This window comes from Choloepus didactylus, chromosome 8 (genome assembly GCF_015220235.1).
Source record: "Choloepus didactylus isolate mChoDid1 chromosome 8, mChoDid1.pri, whole genome shotgun sequence".
NCBI classification, from domain to species: Eukaryota; Metazoa; Chordata; class Mammalia; order Pilosa; family Megalonychidae; genus Choloepus; species Choloepus didactylus.
This window is the reverse complement of record NC_051314.1, coordinates 63,363,959-63,382,382: the sequence shown is the minus strand read 5'-3', so window position 1 is coordinate 63,382,382 and position 18,424 is coordinate 63,363,959. Positions and strand designations below refer to the sequence as shown.

General features: G+C 39.6%; 1 protein-coding gene across 1 annotated transcript; it reads right to left on the bottom strand.

The window, feature by feature from the left end:
• Positions 1–13,019: 13,019 nt before the first annotated feature.
• On the bottom strand, positions 13,020–17,856 carry IFNG (interferon gamma). Its single transcript, XM_037846250.1, has 4 exons — positions 17,634–17,856; positions 16,329–16,397; positions 16,051–16,233; positions 13,020–13,849 (listed from the first exon to the last, which is right to left on the bottom strand). Exons 1-4 carry the CDS (start codon positions 17,745–17,747, stop codon positions 13,715–13,717), a joined length of 501 nt encoding a protein of 166 aa, XP_037702178.1. The 5' UTR covers positions 17,748–17,856; the 3' UTR covers positions 13,020–13,714.
• Between the last annotated feature and the right edge of the window lie 568 nt (positions 17,857–18,424).

Below are 18,424 nucleotides of genomic sequence, written 5' to 3'. Positions count from 1 at the left end.
AATCAGTGGGCTGCCACGTTCTCATTCTAGGTCAACAGAGCAGAATAAGAAACTCTTACTCTTGTATTTTCTCCTATAGGCACTCAGATGCTGATTACATCCAGAGAAGCCAATTATGTCTCAGTCCTCTCCAAGTCTTCCAATCAAGTCTCCATTCAGCATAACAATTAGATAAGTCTAACACATAAGATTATCACGAAAAACAAAAGAAAGCAATAGGAAAATATAGATTCTTTTAGCAGCTGGTACAAGGATTTTTTATGAGAAAGCATGGCTTTGTTCAGCTATTTGTTGAAAAGACTATTTTCCTCCACTGAATTGCCTTAACTCCTTTCTCAAAGATCAGTTGACCATATTTGTGTGGGTCTGTCTCTGGGCTCTCTATTCTGTTCCATTGATCTATGTGACTAGTCTTTAGTCAGTACCATCTTACCTTACTATAGCCTTGAAATTGTATAGTGTAAGCCCTCCAATTTTGTTCTTCAGTATTGTGTTGCCTATTCTAGGTCTTTTGCCTATCCATATAAATTTTAGAATCAGTTTGCCAATACCTGCAAAAATAACTGGCTGGGATTTTGATTAGGATTTGATTGAATCTATAGATGAAGTCAGGAAGAATTGACATCTTAATACTGAGACTAACAATCCATTGACATGGAATATCTCTCCATTTATTTAGAGATTCTTTATTTTTGTAACTTTCTGCATATAGGTCCTATACATACTTTATACCTAAGTATTTATTTTTTGGATGCTATTATAAATGGCATCATTTTTTAAATTTCAAATTCCAACTTCTCATTACTGGTATATAGGAAAGTAATTGACTTTCATATATTAACTTTCTATACTGTGACCTTGCTATACTCAACAAAAGGAAATAAAAGGTATACAGATTGGGAAGTAAGGAATAAAACTGTCTCATTCACAGATGACATGATTGTCTATGTAGAAAATCCCAAAGAATTGTCCAAAAAAAAAAAAAGGGAGAGAAAATCACCCACCAAAAACCTCCTGTAATGAATAAGCGAGTATCGCAAGACATGGCGATATCTTCATTCTCTTCTGAGTTCCCTCAACTTCCAGCTTCTGCTCCTCCAAGTCTCTAGCCTTTATCATGTGCATTCTGCCTGAAGAAAATCTTTTGACATTTTTGCAGAGCAGGTCTACTGTTGATAGTTTCCCTGTTTTTGTTTGTCTGAGAAAGTCTTTTTCTCCTTCACTTTTTTAATATCAATTTTAATGCAATTTTACTGAGATATAGTTACATGCCATACAATTATCCAAAGAGTGCAATCATTTGTTCACAGTATCACCATAGAGCTGTGCATCCATCACCACAATTTTTGAGAATTTTCATTACTCCAAAAAAATAAAGAACACCCAAGACATACCATACCCCTTCCCCCACGCATCCCCCGCCCACCCCCCATTATTCATTTGCTTTTGTCCCCATTTCTCTACTCATCTGTTCATACACTGGATAAAGGGAGTGTGAGCTACAAGGTTTTCACAATCAATGGTCATACCATATAAGCTGTATAGTTATACAATCATCTTCAAGAATCAAGGCTACTAGATTGCAGTTCAACTGTTTCAGGTATTTCCTTCTAGCTATTCCAATACACTAAAAACTAAAAAGAGATATCTATATTACACATAAGAAATAATCTCCAGAATGACCTCTCAACCCTGTTTGAAATCTCTCAGCCACTGATACTTTATACTGTTTCATTTCTCTTCCCCCTTTTGGTCAAGAAGGCTTTCTCAATACCACAAGGCTGGGTCCAGGCTCATCCCTGGGAGTCATGTCCCATGTTGCCAGGGAGTTTGTACACCCCTGGGAGTCATGTCCCACATAGAGGGGAGGGCAGCGAGTTTTCCTGCAGAGTTGACTTGGAGAGAGTGGCCACATCTGAGCAACAAAAAAGGTTCTCTTGGGGTGACTATTAGGCACAATAATAAGTAGGCTTAGCCTCTCCTTTGCAGTAACAGGCTTCATAAGGCAAGCCCCAAGATCAAGGGCTTGGCCTACTAAACTGGTAGTCCACAGTGCTTGCAAGAATTCAGGAATTCCCCTAGTGAGGAATTTTAATATTTTCACATTTTCCCCAGTCCCTCAAGGGGACTTTGCAAATACATTTTTATTCTCTGCCCAAATTACTCTGGGATGTATTGGGGCTTCACGCTAACTGTACAAACCAATCAGATCTCACTCCCTATTCAAGGTTCCATGTAATTATGAAAGTATTGATCATACAAGGCTCCATGTAATTATGGAATTGTTGACCGTACAAGTTAAATTATATACTGTGCTATGGAAAATATAGATTTTGCAACAAATAAACATCTCTTCCTTTGGTCTTCACAGAAGTAGAAGTTTGAAAACACAGTCACTATCATCCTTTACCTGTTAGTCTGATTTCCCTTTTCCCTAACCAAGTCCATTTCGTTCATATCTCTAATTGAATTCTGATCTCTTTTTCAGCTTCTTTAACATTTGCTGTATGGGGTAATACTGACATTCACAGCTGCCGAACTCTGGCTCTGAGTCTCAGGTGTCACACAGATACCCAAAGTTCCAGGGACCGATCAGGTTATACACAAAGACTCAGCATCTCAGAATTTAGAAATAACCATTACAAGTCATGAACAAATGTGACTCCTGCAAGAGCATACAATCTAGGAACATTTACCATAAGACTTTCCCTGATAACCTATGCTCTCAGATTCAGTTCTCAGAGTTTGCACATTATAGTTAATCCATATTGGTGAGGCATTATAATGTTTGTATTTTCATTTTTGGATTATTTCACTCAATTTACTGTCCTCAAAGTCCATTCACCTAGTTGCATGCCTTGCTTCTCCTTCATTTTGAAGAATAATTTTTATGGATGAGAACTCTGGGTGTTTTCTTTCAGTATTTTAAATATTTCACGCCATTCTTCTCTTGCTTACATGTTCTGATAGGCTGAACAATGTCCTCTCAAAAATGTCTACATCCAAATTCCTAGATTAGGTGGATACATTAGGCTAAATGGCAAATAGGAATTAAAGTTGCATATGGATTTAAATTTGCCAGTCAGCTGCCCTTGAGATGGGGAGATTATCCTGGATTATCCAAGGTGAGCCCAATGTAATCATAAGGTATGAAAAGAGAGGAAGAATAGAGAGAACCAGAGATATGGAAGCATGAGAAGGACTTGTCCTGATGTTGCTGGCTTTGAAGATGAAGAATTGGAACCATGGAAACCATAGGTTTACAATGATACATCCAATTCCAATTCATGTGAAAGGGTTTATTTGAATACTCTCCCTTCCTGTACTTCAACTCTTTTTCACCAACAGTGATAAACCTGTATCCTTAATAAATTTACATATTTAATCACCTCTACCCCAAGTAATCAACCTCCCATCTCCATTAACTCCCCTTTCCCTGGGTGGATATCATCCTCACCTTATGCAGACTCTGCCTCCTCACGTTGGCTGCCCTACTACATGGACATCCTCTGACACTCCATTCCAGGCCATTTGCCCCATCTGCTGAAACTCTGACTTTCATGTCAGGCTGCCTCCCTGTGGTAGGCTTAATAATGACCCCCCAAAATGTCCACCTCCTAATCCTGGGAAGCTGCAAGTATATTACCTTATATACCAAAATACGTTGCCTTATTTGACAAAAGGGATTTTGCGGGTGTAATTAAGGATCTTGAGATGGGGAGAGTATTCTGATTATCCAGGTGAGCCCAATAAAACTTCATAAAAGGAAAAGAAGAGGGTCAGAGTCAGTTAAGTAGAAAGAATAGAAGATGCTAAGTTGCTGGCTTTGAAGATGGAGGAAAAAGGGCCACAACCCAAGGAATGCAGGCCATCTCCAGAAGATGGAAAAGGCAAGGAAATAGATTCTCCCTTAGAGCTTCCAGAATGGATGCAGCCCTGCCAACACTGAGACTTTGGACTTCGGAGATCTGGGACTTCTGACCTGCAGAACTGTAAGATGGTAGGTTTGTGTTGTTTTGAGCCACTGTGTTTGTGGTAATTAGTTACATCCACAATAGAAAAGTGCTCCTGGGCACTCCTTCCTGGACACTCTCCCCATCCTGCTCAGGCTCGGGCACCTTCCTCACCAGCTTGCCTTCGTTCCTGTGCACCTCCTCACCTTGCTCAGGATTTTTTAAATTTTTTATTGTGAAATATAACATATACAGAACAGTGACAACTTTCAAAGCACAATATAACAAGTAGTTAGAGAGCAAATTTCAAAGAATGGTATGGATTACAGTCCACGATGTCAGTTATTTCCTTCCAGCTGTTCTAAGACCCTAGAGACTAAAAAAATACGTATTATATAAAGATTCGGTAGTCATAAGCCTGTGTTAAATCCTATCTTGTCTGTTGCTACTCTCCCTCTCATTTGATCACTGTCTCAATCTTTAGGGATATCTGGGCGGTAACCATCCTAACTTGTTCATATTAAAAATGAGTGTCAACATTATGAAGAAGGGGGATGCATCTGGTTGCTGTTCTTGAACAGGCTGTTGCCTCTGGGTTTTGGGACTTATCTGGCATAGGAATAGTCTGGAGGATTTAAGTTTCTGAAAAATAGACTTAGCAATCTTGCTCAGGATTTGACTCCATCAGGCAACTAGGCAACCAGAGATGCCTGCCCTGCTCCTGAATCACCTACCTGCTTTAGGACTATTTTGTTCAGGATAAAAAGGTAGGAAAAGGATTAAAAAAAAAAAAAAAAAACAAGACCCAAGTAGCGTTGTGTACAAAAATCCCACTTTAAATATAAAGGCACGGATAGATTAAAAATAAAGGGATAGATCCCAGGGGTACAGGTCTCCCTGGCAATGTAAGACATGACTCCCGGGGATAAGCCTGGACCTTGCACTGTGGGATCGAGAAAGCCTTCTGGACCAAAATGGGGAAAAGAAATGAAACAATATAAAGTTTTAGTGGCTGGCAGATCTCAAATAGACTCAAGGGGTCATTTCAGAGGTTATTCTTATGTGTTATATAGAGATCCCTTTTTAGTTTTTAGTGTATTGGCATAGCTAGAAGGAAATACCTGAAACTGTAGAACTGCAACCTGGTAGCCTTGATTCTTAAAGATGACTGTGTAACTATATAGCTTACATGGTGTGACTGTGTCATCATGAAAATTTCTTATTGACACTCCCTTTATCCCGTGTATGGACAGATAAGTAAGAAAACAAAGAAAGTAAATAAATAATAGGAGGAGGCAGATAAGGAGTATGGGGTGTTTTGCATGTTTTATTTTTATTTTTATTCTTATTTTCATTTTTTTGGAGTAATGAAAATGTTCAAAAATTGACTGTGGTAATGAATGCACAACTATATGATGATACTGTGAACACTTTGGATGATTATCTGGTATGTGAATATATCTCAATAAAATTGCATTTTAAAAAAGTAAGGGGATGGAGAAGACATATGCTAACACTAAACAAAAGAAAGCTAGATTAGCTATATTAATTTTAAACAAAGTGGGGGCGGGGAGAGAAGAGTGAAGTGAAGAGAAAGAAGACGAAAGTCTATTGATTTTTAATGCCACATTTCTAAAGGCCTGATTGCTGAAAATCACCCTGCCAGCAAGGGTGTACCAGCTGTTTCTGGGAGTCACTAAGGCAGGGACTAACGAAGGTCCTCCTACATTAGGCCCAGCTGCTGCCTCTGCTACTCATGAGCCTAGGGAGATAACTGCCCCGATGGCATTTTGTGAGGAGTCACTGCCGTCCCCAAGGCCTCTTAGTCTCAAGCCAGGCCATCCCTTCCCTAAGCTCCACAGCACCTTGGAGACCAGGTAGGAACTTAAGGGAAGGAACATATAACATAGAGAATAATTTATAACTACTGCATAAGCCGAGTTTCAACTCAAGTTCTCTTAAAAAGTCATTTTTCTGTCTCATTGCCAGCTGCCATCACACCACCCAATAGTCTATGTATATCCCCCATCCTCAGAGAGAAGAGGAGGTTTCACCTGGCCCTAGACTAAGGCTCACTTCCCAAGGTTTCATTTCCCATCCCATGATTAACCACTTCTCATGATGATCAACAGTGGGAATTTCCAATCCCTTCCACAGATCTGGTTCTATGGTCCAGATAAGATAATCTCACAGTATCCTTCCATCTATAGATATCCCAAAGTCTTCATCACTAATCTTAAATACTAACAGGTGTGAAGACACCTGCAGCTCAGATCAATTGCCATCATCCAAGATCAGCCCAATATCTTTTCAATCTCACCCCACCAAAGATTCAAAAAGTCAAATTGTACCTGCTATTATTTTGTTATCCAGTAATCAAAATAATGACTACAGTTACTGATTGCTTATGCTATGTCTAGGACTAAGCTGATTCCTTTATGTACACGATTTCACTTAAGCCTCCCATAAGAGTGGTGTGCTAGTTTGAATTTATTATGTCCCCCAAAGCACCATTATCTTTGATGTAATCTTGTGTGGGCAGATGTATCAGTGTTGATTAGACAGTAATTCTTTGAGTGTTTCCGTGGAGATGTGCCCCACCCAACTGTGGGTGATGACTCTGATTGGATAATTTCCATGGAGGTGTTACCCCACCCATTCAAAGTGGGTCTAAATTAAATCACTGGAGCCATATAAATGAGCTGACAAACAGAAGGAGCTCACAGCTAGCTGGAGCTGAGACAGACATTTTGAAGATGGCCCTTGGAAGCTGATGCAGACATTTTGGAGAACGCCATTTTGAAGCACAACCTGGGATCAAGCAGAGACCAGCCACATGCCTTCCCAGCTAACAGAGGTTTTCCAGATGCCATTGGCCATCCTCCAATGAAGGTACCCTTTGTCGATGGACACTTTATGGCCTTAAGACTGTAACTGTGTAACCAGGTAAACCCCCTTTATGAAAGCCAATCCATTTCTGGTGTTTTGCATTCCAGCAGGGTTAGCAAACTAGAACAGTGGTCAGGAGGAAGCCCCAGACACCTGCCCTCTGCATCCTCAACATGCACACTATAGCCACCATTATATGCCTCAAAGCCGGCAGGGCTAGTATCATTATACCCATTTTCCTGGTATACGCCAGTGATCATAAGAAGCCACAGACCCACAAACTATCTCTCATCTCTCATATCCCATTTTATGACCCTCTTTCCTACCTCTACACAAATATGAAAGCCATTTCACTGGGTCTTCTGGAATTCACAGTTCAGGAATTCAGTAACCAAATACCCTAGATCCTCAGCTTCCTCACACACTGAAGATAAACTGGCTCTCCCCAAAGGACACGGCTTCCCTCATCCTCTTCAAGTGATAGATGTTATTTTTCTCTCATCTTTTGGGCCTGGAGGTGGAGCAGGCATCCATTGTTCCTCTCACCTCTTTCCCCTCCCTCAGCTCCACTGGTACACTTGGTACATTCTCTCTCCTCCTTAACCAGCTCAAAGTTCATCTCCCTCTCTCCTTCTGACCTTCTTGTTTGGCCAAATCACAGTCTGCTAAATGTAACTATCTTCCTTATACTTCTGCATGGCTGGAAAAAACACTCAACTTCACCAACTGGTATTCCTTAATGATGTGACACTGGACCTTAAGTGGGACCTTAACGTGACCCAGCAATCCACATGGCACTCTCCTAATTCATTCATTCTTCTGCTCCATTCAAGATCCCTCCTGGAACCACACTCTCAGCTTCCTACTTCACTGAGAAAATTTCAACCAGTTTAAACATCAAAAGATCCCACCACATCTACCCACCTACCATCAGGAACCCACATAATCTACTTTCCTGCCTATGAGCAAAGATAAATTATCTATGTTCCTGCCCAAAGCCAGTAAATCCTTCTGTGTCTACAATTCACCCCTCCTTCGTACTCAAGGAATCTTTCTGAAGTTCTCCCTTCTCCTACATCATTGTTTTTCTACACTATTATTTTTCTTAATTGAAATATTTTCATCAATTCATGTGGTAGCTTGAATTAGTGACCCAATTTAGACATGTTCTTAATCTTAATACACATTCCTGACGGTGTGAATGCATTGTAATTAGGACCTCTTAGAGATGTTATTTTTTTGTTAAGGTATGACCTAAGAGAATGAGGGTGTTTCTTAATCCATATTACTTGAGGCCATACAAACAGAATAAACTCAAGCGAAAGTTAGAGAGGGCCACACAGTCAGAAGTAAGGGGAAACCCGAAGAGCCAAGAAAAGTAGAGGGTATCACCATTTGACGGGAGACAGAGATACAAGCCAGGGAACCCCAAGGATTACCAGCAGCAGCACCAGAATGCCAGAGACTCTGGGAGAAAGCAAGCTTTGCCAACATCTTGATTTTGGACTTCTTCTAGCCTAAAAGCGTGAGCCAATAAATTCCTGTTGTTAAGCCAAAACTGGTATTTGTGACAGCAGCTCTGGCAAACTAAGACAATATGCAGACATGCTGTTTCTTTTCCCTCTTTTGCAACAAAACTCCTAAAAAGATTTATCTGTGTTCAGTCTCCAAGGTTTCTCTTATCTCTCTCAACCCCATTCCAATCAGGCTTTCACCCCCATCTATGTCAGAACTATTCTTGTCCAAGATTACCAATTCTTTCATTTTGCTAAATCCAATGGTCAGGTCTCAGTCCTCATTTTACTATACCTATTGTCTGCCTTTCCAACTGTTGATTCCTGAAACACTTTCTTCATGTGGCTTTTGGAATATCTCATTTTTTAGGTCATCCTGTTATTTCACTGGTCATCTCTTTTCAGATTCTCCTTGGCCTCTTAATGATGGCATGTCCCAGTACTCAGTCCTTTGCTCTCCTTCTCTTCACTGTCTAAACTCATTAGCTTTGTGAGCTCAACTGTATGCCTCAACTCCCAAATTTGTCAACAGTCCAGACCTTTCTCAACTCCAGATTGATCTATCCAATCACCCACTCAACATCTCCATTTTGATGTCTAATAGACACCTTAAACTTATGTCCAAAACCAAATGTCTGATCTTCCTTACAAAACCTGTACCATCCAGTTTCCCCGTCTCAGCTGATGACAACTTCATCATCTTTATTGCTCAGCTAAAAACATACTGGAGTGATCTTTGACTCGTTTTGCTCTACCACACTGATCTCTTGACTCTTCTTTTATTACTCCAGGCAAACCTCCCAGTTAAGGCCTTTGCAAGGATGGTCCCCTGCCTGGAAAACAAACGACTATCTCCCTTACTTCTTTCAAGTGCTTCCTCAAGTGTCACCTCCTCAGGGAGGCCTTCTTTAGCAACCATACTTATAACTGTAACCCACCACAGCATCCCACTTACGGTATTCCCAGTCCTCCCATGCTGCTCTACTTTTACATTTGTCTGTAGTACCTAACACCTTCTAACATGCCATGTAATTTACTTACATATCATCTAAGTTTATTGTTTGTTGTCTGTCTCCCCCTTGCTAAATTTTTTTTTCATTTTTATTGAGATTGTTCAGATACCATACAATTATCCAAAGATCCAAAGTGTACAATCACTTGCCCCTGGGTACCCTCATACAGCTGTGCATCCATCACACTTAATTTTCGTTCAATTTTTAGAAACTTTTCATTACTCCAGATAAGAAATAAAGTGAAAGATGAAAAAAGAAAAAAAGAAAAGGAAACTCTAAATCTCCCCTATCCCTAAACAACCCCCCTCAATTGTTGACTCCTAGTACTGATATAGTACGCTTGTTACTGTTTATGAAAAAATGTTGAACTACTACTACTAACTGTAGTATATAGTTTGTAATAGGTATATAGTTCTTCCCTATATGCCCCTCTATTATTAACTTCTAATTGTAGTGTCATACATTTGTTCTGGTTCATGAAGTGATTTCTAGTATTTGTACAGTTGATCATGGACATTGCTCACCATAGGATTCAGTTTTATACATTTCCATCTTTTGACCTCCAACTTTCCTTCTGGTGACATATATGACTCTGAGCTTCCCCTTTCCACCTCATTCACACACCATTCAGTGCTGTTAGTTATTCTCACATCTTGCTACCAACACCCCTGTTCATTTCCAAACATTTAAGTTCATCCTAATTGAACATTCTGCTCATACTAAGCAAGAGCATCTACATTTCTTCCACAAGGCAGGAGGGAGAGTCAAATAAAGTAGAGAGGCAAAAGAAAGAGGAAACAAAAAAATGACAGCTAGGAAGCAGCAAAAGGAAAAATAACCTTAAATCAAAGTAGAATAAAGAATCAGACAATACCACCAATGTCAAGTGTCTAACATGCCTCCCCTATCCCCCCCTCTTATCTGCATTCACCTTGGTATATCACCTTTGTTACATTAAAGGAAGCATAATACAATGATTCTATTAGTTACAGTCTCTAGTTTATGCTGATTGCATCCCTCCCCCAATGCCTCCCCATTTTTAACACCTTGCAAGGTTGACATTTGCTTGTTCTCCCTCGTAAAAGAACATATTTGTACATTTTATCACAATTGTGGAATACTCTAGATTTCACCAAGTTACACAGTCCCAGTCATTATCTTTCCTCCTTTCTTGTGGTGTCTCACATGCTCCCAACCTTCCTCTCTCAACCGTATTCATAGTTACCTTTGTTCAGTGTACTTACATTGTTGTGCTACCATCTCCCAAAACTGTGTTCCAAACCACACACTCCTGTCTTCTATCACCCTGTAGTGCTCCCTTTAGTATTTCCTGTAGGGCAGGTGTCTTGTTCACATAGTCTCTCATTGTCTGTTTGTCAGAAAATATTTTGAGCCCTCCCTCATATTCGAAGGACAGCTTTGCTGGATACAGGATTCTTGGTTGGTGGTTTTTCTCTTTCAGTATCTTAAATATATCACACCACTTCCTTCTTGCCTCCATGGTTTTTGCTGAGAGATCCACACATAGTCTTATTAAGCTGCCTTTGTATATAACGGATTGCTTTTCTCTTGCTGCTTTCAGGATTCTCTCTTTGTCTTTGACATTTGATAATCTGACTATTAAGTGTCTTGGCGTAGGACTATTCAGATCTCTTCTGTTTGGAGTACGCTGTGCTTCTTGGATCTGTAATTTTATGTCTTTCATAAGAGATGGGAAATTTTCATTAATTATTTCCTCTATTATTGCTTCTGCCCCTTTTCCCTTCTCTTCTCCTTCTGGGACACCAATGATACGTACATTATTGTACTTTGTTTCATCTTTGAGTTCCTGGAGACGTTGCTCATATTTTTTCGTTCTTTTCTCCATCTGCTCCTTTGCGTGTAGGCTTTCAGGTGTTTTGTTCTCCAGTTCCTGAGTGTTTTCTTCTGCCTCTTGAGATCTGCTGTTGTATGTTTCCATTGTGTCTTTCATCTCTTGTGTTGTGCCTGTCATTTCCATAGATTCTACTAGTAGGTTTTTTGAACTTTTGATTTCTGCCATATACATGTCCAGTGCTTCCTTTACAGCCTCTATCTCTTTTGCAATATCTTCTCTAAACTTTTTGAATTGATTTAGCATTAGTTGTTAAATTCCTGTATCTCAGTTGAAGTGTACGTTTGTTCCTTTGACTGGGCCATAACTTTGTTTTTCTTAGTGTAGGTTGTAATTTTCTGTTGTCTAGGCATGGTTTCCTTGGTTATCCAAATCAGGTTTTCCCAGACCAGAACAGGCTCAGGTCCCAGAGGGAAGAAATATTCAGTATCTGGTTTCCCTGAGGGTGTGTCTTAGAAAATTGCTCCACCCTTTGATGCCTCGGGTCACTGTGCTTTTCTGCCCAGCAGGTGACGCCTGTTAGCCTATAATTCTTGACTGGTGTGAGGAGGTATGGCCGTGTTCCCCCAGGCTCTGGGGTCTGGTTCTGAATGGAAAGGGCCCCACCCCTTTCCTCCTAGAGAAGACAGACCCCTCAGGTGGAGGTCATTAGCATTTCAATGGTCTCGCTCTCTGCTTGTGGTGTCTCCACCCTTCCCAGAGTCACAGGCCTGGAAACTGAAAATCACTGGGGCTTTCTCCACTGAGCCAAAGAAGAAACAGATAGTCCCCTTCAGACCGAGTCCAAGGCGACTCTCCGGCTCTCCCAGGTCAGTCGTCACCCAAAGCCTCTGTGTGTTTTTTGGAGCTGCGTACCTGTAGTGAGCAGTTCACACTCGCTACTTAAAACCCCAGTTGGAGCTCAGCTGAGCTATATTCGCTTGCTGGGAGAGAGCTTCTCTCTGGCACCACAAGGCTTTGCAGCTCGGGCTATGGGGGAGGGGGTCTCCCGACCTGGTTCCACAGGTTTTACTTACAGATTTTATGCTGTGTTCTCGGGCATTCCTCCCAATTCAGGTTGGTGTATGATGAATGGATGGTCTCGTTTGTCCCCCCCGCAGTTATTCTGGGTTATTTACTAGTTGTTTCTGGTTTTTTGTAGTTGTTCCAGGGGGACTACTTAGCTTCCACTCCTCTCTATACCGCCATCTTGCCCGAGTCCCCCCTTGCTAAATTTTAAACTCCCCAAGGAATGGGATCCTTGTCTGTTTTTTCATTAAGGTATCTCAAGTACCTGGGACAGCTCCAGGCACATAGTAGGTTCTCCAGTGATATTTCTTGAGTGAAAGAATGAACTCCCACCACAACATTATGATGAAAGCACAATTGTTCCTCATTTTTAGACAAGGAAACTGGAGTTCAGAAAATACAAATAATTAATTGCAAGCCACACTATTTGCAATGGCAGAGCCCAGATTCCAAAGATAGGCCTCTCTCCCTGTTACTGACATTCACTGTCCTACACCCAAGGGTGTTTGACCAAGGCGGACTGGGATAGGGGTGCAGGGGTACAGCATGGGAGGAGACAGAAGGGGAGACAAGGATGAGGGACAGAGTGGAGAACTGAGGAGGGGTTAGAAATAAATCTTTGTGTGCCAAGCTATGATACTTTTCATATCAGAAGCTCTGAAGGAAATTGTGACATAGTTAAATCTGTATCTTGGAACGATAACTCAAACAGCTGCCAACTTGAACAGTGAATGCTGACAAATTGCCAGTGGAGAGAAACACTGAGTTCAATGGGGCTTAATCCAATTTCAAGACGTCCACACATAAAAATGACTTTCCTCCTACTGATTTATTAGCATGTAGTTCATTCACCCCATTCTCTCTCAGAAAAAGTCTGACAGTATAAATAGTTGTAAATTTATACTTTATTCATATATATTAGATATCAGTAGGCTTGGAGCAATCACAGTTGTCAAGGATATTCTGAAACACCAAGCATGAAATCTTCTGAGATGCTATGTTTTTATCAGGGGACAGTTCATATCACCTGACACATTCAAGTTCTGTCTGACATACCATTAAAGCAGTGGCTCAGAATGCAGACATGTTTCCAAATAGGCAATGACTGGATGATATCATTTCATTTATAAGTGTTCATTGTACCAAGTGAAATAAATGCACAATCCTCAGGGTCTTTCTCAAGTCCACTGCCTAGTCGGCCCCTAAGATAAAGTCTTGTAATCACATAGTCTTGCCTAGTTAGTCAGAATATAAGGGTCAAGTGAAATAGTTACAGGACACAGGAATTATAAATAACAAATATATTAATAGATATTAATTTTTTCATTACATAAAAATTGCTAATATAAATACTTCTTTGATTTATGAGTCTAAAAACATATTATCCATATAAATAATGTAAAATATTAAATAGTAATAAATATATTTAGATTTAAAATTCAAATATTGCAGGGAGGATGACCATTAATTGGATGCTCTCCGGCCTTGAAACACACCCTGACTCCTTTTTCGCTTCCTTAGGGTAGATCTGGGTGACAGATCGTACATCACTTTGAAGAGTTCATTCATTGCTTTGCGCTGGACCATAAGGTCATTCACCTGTTGCAAAAGAAAACAGCAAAATTAATTTCAGGCATAAAAAAGCCATTGAGGTATTCTGCTGTTCATGCCATGGTCATGAAAATGGAAGTATCCCTTAAAAAAAAAAAAAGTTACTCTTACTAGCAATATATTGCTTAAAATATAATGTTGGTTTCTTCAGTAAGGCTAAAATTATAATTAAATTGCTAGCTATGCTGTAATATGGTGGGGCACATGACATAACCTGGAGACCTAATAAAGAATTCAGAGACCCAGGTGCCTGAAGTAGGAGAGGGCCTGGGCCTCTGGGCTTTTACTAAGTTCCCCAAGCTATTCTGATATCCACAAAGTTTGAAAACCACTGCTACAGGTTAACACTTCATAAATACCAGGTCCAAGACAAATGGAAACCATAATTTTTAATTTCCCCACTCTTAGGTCAGTCTCATCATTGTCATAATGTAACTAAAAATGAACAATCATATTCCTATGTCAATAATCAATTTACTGTACATAACATTTAAAATTAGGAATGGCAGCAAAGTTAGCCTGTATTCTGCTTTCTATGCCAGCAAAATGAACCTCTTGCAATCCCTGTCTGTAACTAATAGGACTATGTAGGTGATTCTATGCTTCATAAATAAGGACCATTTGCTTTCATCTTGGCTCTGCCACTACGCTTCTTTGCAATGTTAGGAACACTGTGACCACCTTGCTACATTTCTGAGAATGACTAAGGGGATTCTGGTCTACTGCAGCTAAGTACTAAATGGCATAACGTATCTACAATATGTCAGCAGTTGAGCAAACAAGGACAATTGTTGAGAGCTTTTCTAGGATTGCCCATCATGAAGCAGAGGGCCTGGGGCCTCCAGAAAGATGTAATCAACAGACTTTTTTTCTCTTTTCGAGGTCCAGTTACAGCAAAGTAGAAAAAGACAAATTTCACTACCCAGTGTTAAAAGCATCACTAAGCAACTAAGAGATTTATCCAGGACTGAACAGTAAGCCAGTAGCAGCACAGGGAAAACTGTTTTCTCAATCTCTAGCCTGTGGCCAAAGGACACCTGCTGAATATTGTAAAAACACTATATCATGGAAAATAGTAATGGTTTTATAATGTTTTCAAGCTGCATTCTTAATATCTAAAGTACTAGAGACTAGAGAAATCCTGCAGAGCAAGCTCCCATTTCACTTCCTGAGGGTTTACATGGGAGAGGAAGAGCCAGGTAGAGTAAAAGCTGGACACAAATGCTGAGAGCACAAGTCATAACTCTTGTCCCTCTCATTCAAGCCCATTATATCAAAGCCAAATCCAAATGAATCTAGTGGTCTTTGTTCCCAAGATAAAATTTTGGAAAATGTGATTCCAAGTTGTCTTTCACTTCTAGAAGCCCTCACTTTGAAGACTCAAGACAACTTCATGAGGTAAACCTTGGAAGCCTAGGGATTTCCTCAGCAGAGCTATTCTAGTATTAGAAAGTTCATAGAACAATTCTTTCACAAAGTGTAAATTCTACCTATCTCTTTTCTCTAAAAACAAACAACAAACACCCTCACCTCTAATTGAGCTGCACACCCTGAGAGGTTGACCAGAGCCTGATAGTGACATGACCCCTAGTGCCTCCTCAAAGTTCTTAGCTTTCTTCTCATTCTCTTTTTTTATCCATAGCATTTTAGAGCAAAGGAAACTATGGAATTTGTATAATGAGTCCAACATGGTTCCTTTAAGATGAAGAAACTGAATGCCAGTCAGCCATGTGATTCATCTGAAATCACACAGTCTCTTGGTGGCAGAGCTGGGAGGAGAACACAAATCTTCTCACCCCCTCCCACTGCTCTTTCCGCTAAGATATGTAGCCTCCCATCGAAAGGAGGAGAATTTCCATCACATAAACAAGGGGCACTGAGACAGTTGCTTCTCAATAGCCTCTTCTACCTCTTTATCTACTTACTCCTCATTGGATTTGTCTATTCACCTATCTTTATAAAATTGTCATTGTGCCCACATTTTTCTAAATTACAAATTTATGTGATTCCCACACTGACTTTGCAAAGTCACCCAAAGCACAACTGAAACTAGTAAAGAGGAATTTCAGTCAGAGATTCATTCCACTGCTTTAACAGCTCTATTCAGTACCTAATTTTACTTTCTGGGAATTAAAAACTTTACAGGAGCCTCTGCAATGAAATCAAATTAAAAATTAAGATAGCCTCACCGGAGTTTGAATCAGCTTTAAGAAGTCATTCAGCTTGTTGTAACTGCTGTTGAAGAACTTGACGATCATGTCTTCCTTGATGGTATCCATGCTTTTTTGGATGATCTTGTTGCCTTTAAAGTTCTCAAAGATTTTGAAGTAAAAGGAGACAATTTGGCTCTGAATTATTTTTTTGTCACTCTCCTTGGGAAAAGAAAGCACAATGAGAAGATGTTGCGAATTTATTCATCAAAAAATAAGCAAGAGGAAAATCAGCCATATAGAGCTGTTCAGCTTACCTCTTTCCAGTTCTTCAAAATATCCAAGAATAGAGGCCCACCATCTGCTACATCCGAACTACTTGCATTCTACATGAAAGAAGGAAAAGTTAGTCCACACTCTGTCCTTAAATTGCCCTACAAATGTACTTCAAGTACATTTGCTGACAATATTCACTGATTTTCTTTTCAACTCTTCTGTTTAGTTTTAAAAGTAGTATATCCAAAAGCTGTTATGTTAGATGTAGCCAAAGACTACCATGCTCTTTTAGCTTTCTTATTTACTAGAATAACCCTTAAATTTGTAATATTGCAAATGAATTCAATAAGGCTGATGATACTGCGAGTGTCCCAAATAACTAAATTAAACTAAAGAAAGTTTTGTCAAGCCTGTGAAAACTCAGCAAAATCATCCCACCATAAAACACTGTCTCCCTATGGAATAGAGCTCTATAACGTCCACCGGAGGCCTCCTATACAGTATTATTATGTTGGCTTTGCAATAAAGTTCCAAAAACTCAACAGTTACTATAAAAGTGATTTGATTTTGTTTTCAAGAATAAAATCGCTTGTGAATGTTCAAATTTTATTATAATAGTTGTTATTATAATAGCTAAATTTGGGACAAAGAATAAAATATTTATTTGCAAAAGCTATTCCCATTAACCATAAATAATAATTTAAAAGAAACTCATAAAACAAAACAAATTTTTCAAAAATTGCTAGAATCATAACTCCTACAAAATCTCATCAACTGACTGAGTTCAGGAGTAATTCACAGATACTGTAGATGGGGCCATAGAATTTTGAACCCACTTTCTGGAGCAAAACAGCTAGCTGCAAGTGATTGTTTCTAAACCAAGACTTTCAGACCTATCCTGCTCTTACTTTAGTTAATAGATTGTTACTATTACCATTTTTACCACTCATCTTGACTTTTTCGTGTCACCTTCATAGCAGTTTGAAAAACCAAACTAATAGCCAGTCACGTTTTTCAATAAGCATATATATTACTTGATTTATCAAAATTGGTGAATGGATTCTCACCAAAAAATTATCAACAATATCATTATAGCTTATATCTATATTATGCCTATCCTTTGGAAAAGGCATGAATCCTCTCTTTGTCTCTATAACAAATTGAGCTTAAAGCAATATCATGATCATTTAGTCAAAAAGCTCATCCAGTCAACAGTTAAAAAAATAACACCAACTCTTCTCAAGATGACTGTGGACTAGAACTAATAGCTTATCATAGACAGAACTGTAAGACAACATTCAGTCATTTTCAACCACAAGCAAGAATTATTAAAAGGTCATACTTACAAAATATTCCTTTAGGTTTTGTATTTCTCTCAAAAAAGGGGCCTGGCTATAGCAGCCGGAAGAACCCAAAATGATGCAAAGCTGAAACGCTAAGAGATAGCCTGTGTAATTCATTGTTTCAGGGAGAGGTAGGCCAAAGTAGTTGAAATAAGTAGCTCCTGTATTGAGTTGATCAGCTCCAAAGGACTTGGCTGATCTTTCTTTTCTGATGGCAGATATGCGGATGCTCAGAACAATGTATTGCATCTCCTTCTGCTGTCGGTATTTATACCTGAGTGAAGGCTCATCAGGATTACGTCTTTTTCACAAGTTTTTCAAGATGAGATGGTGACAGATAGGCGGGGATGCTAGTTAGTCTGTATTAATATCTATGGTTTTGTGGCATTTCAGGGTTGTAGTTAGAGTTTCCTTTCAACTCCTTGGGTCCTTTGACGATGAGACAGACCCATTATGCCCAACTGTGCCATTCTTGTGGGATCCTTTGAAAGCACTTTTACTTCACACCATTCAGGGGCTGGAAATTCTTTTGCAACCCCCCCCCCTCCGCTTTGCCCTTGTAAAATGTTGCCTCCTCATCCACAGGGCACGTTGATCATTTGTGGTTGGGAACAAGTGAAAAAGGAAATTCTAGGTGCTTGAAAACCTTTATGAAGGGGGCGCCTTTAAAACTTTTTCTTGCAAATGACCAGAAGGCAAGGAAAGAATGTGGTTAAACAACCAAGGTGGTGAGAAAGTCCTTCATCAGAGTTGTCTAGTAAGTTTCAAATTGCTCTAGAGCAGAAATGCCCAGT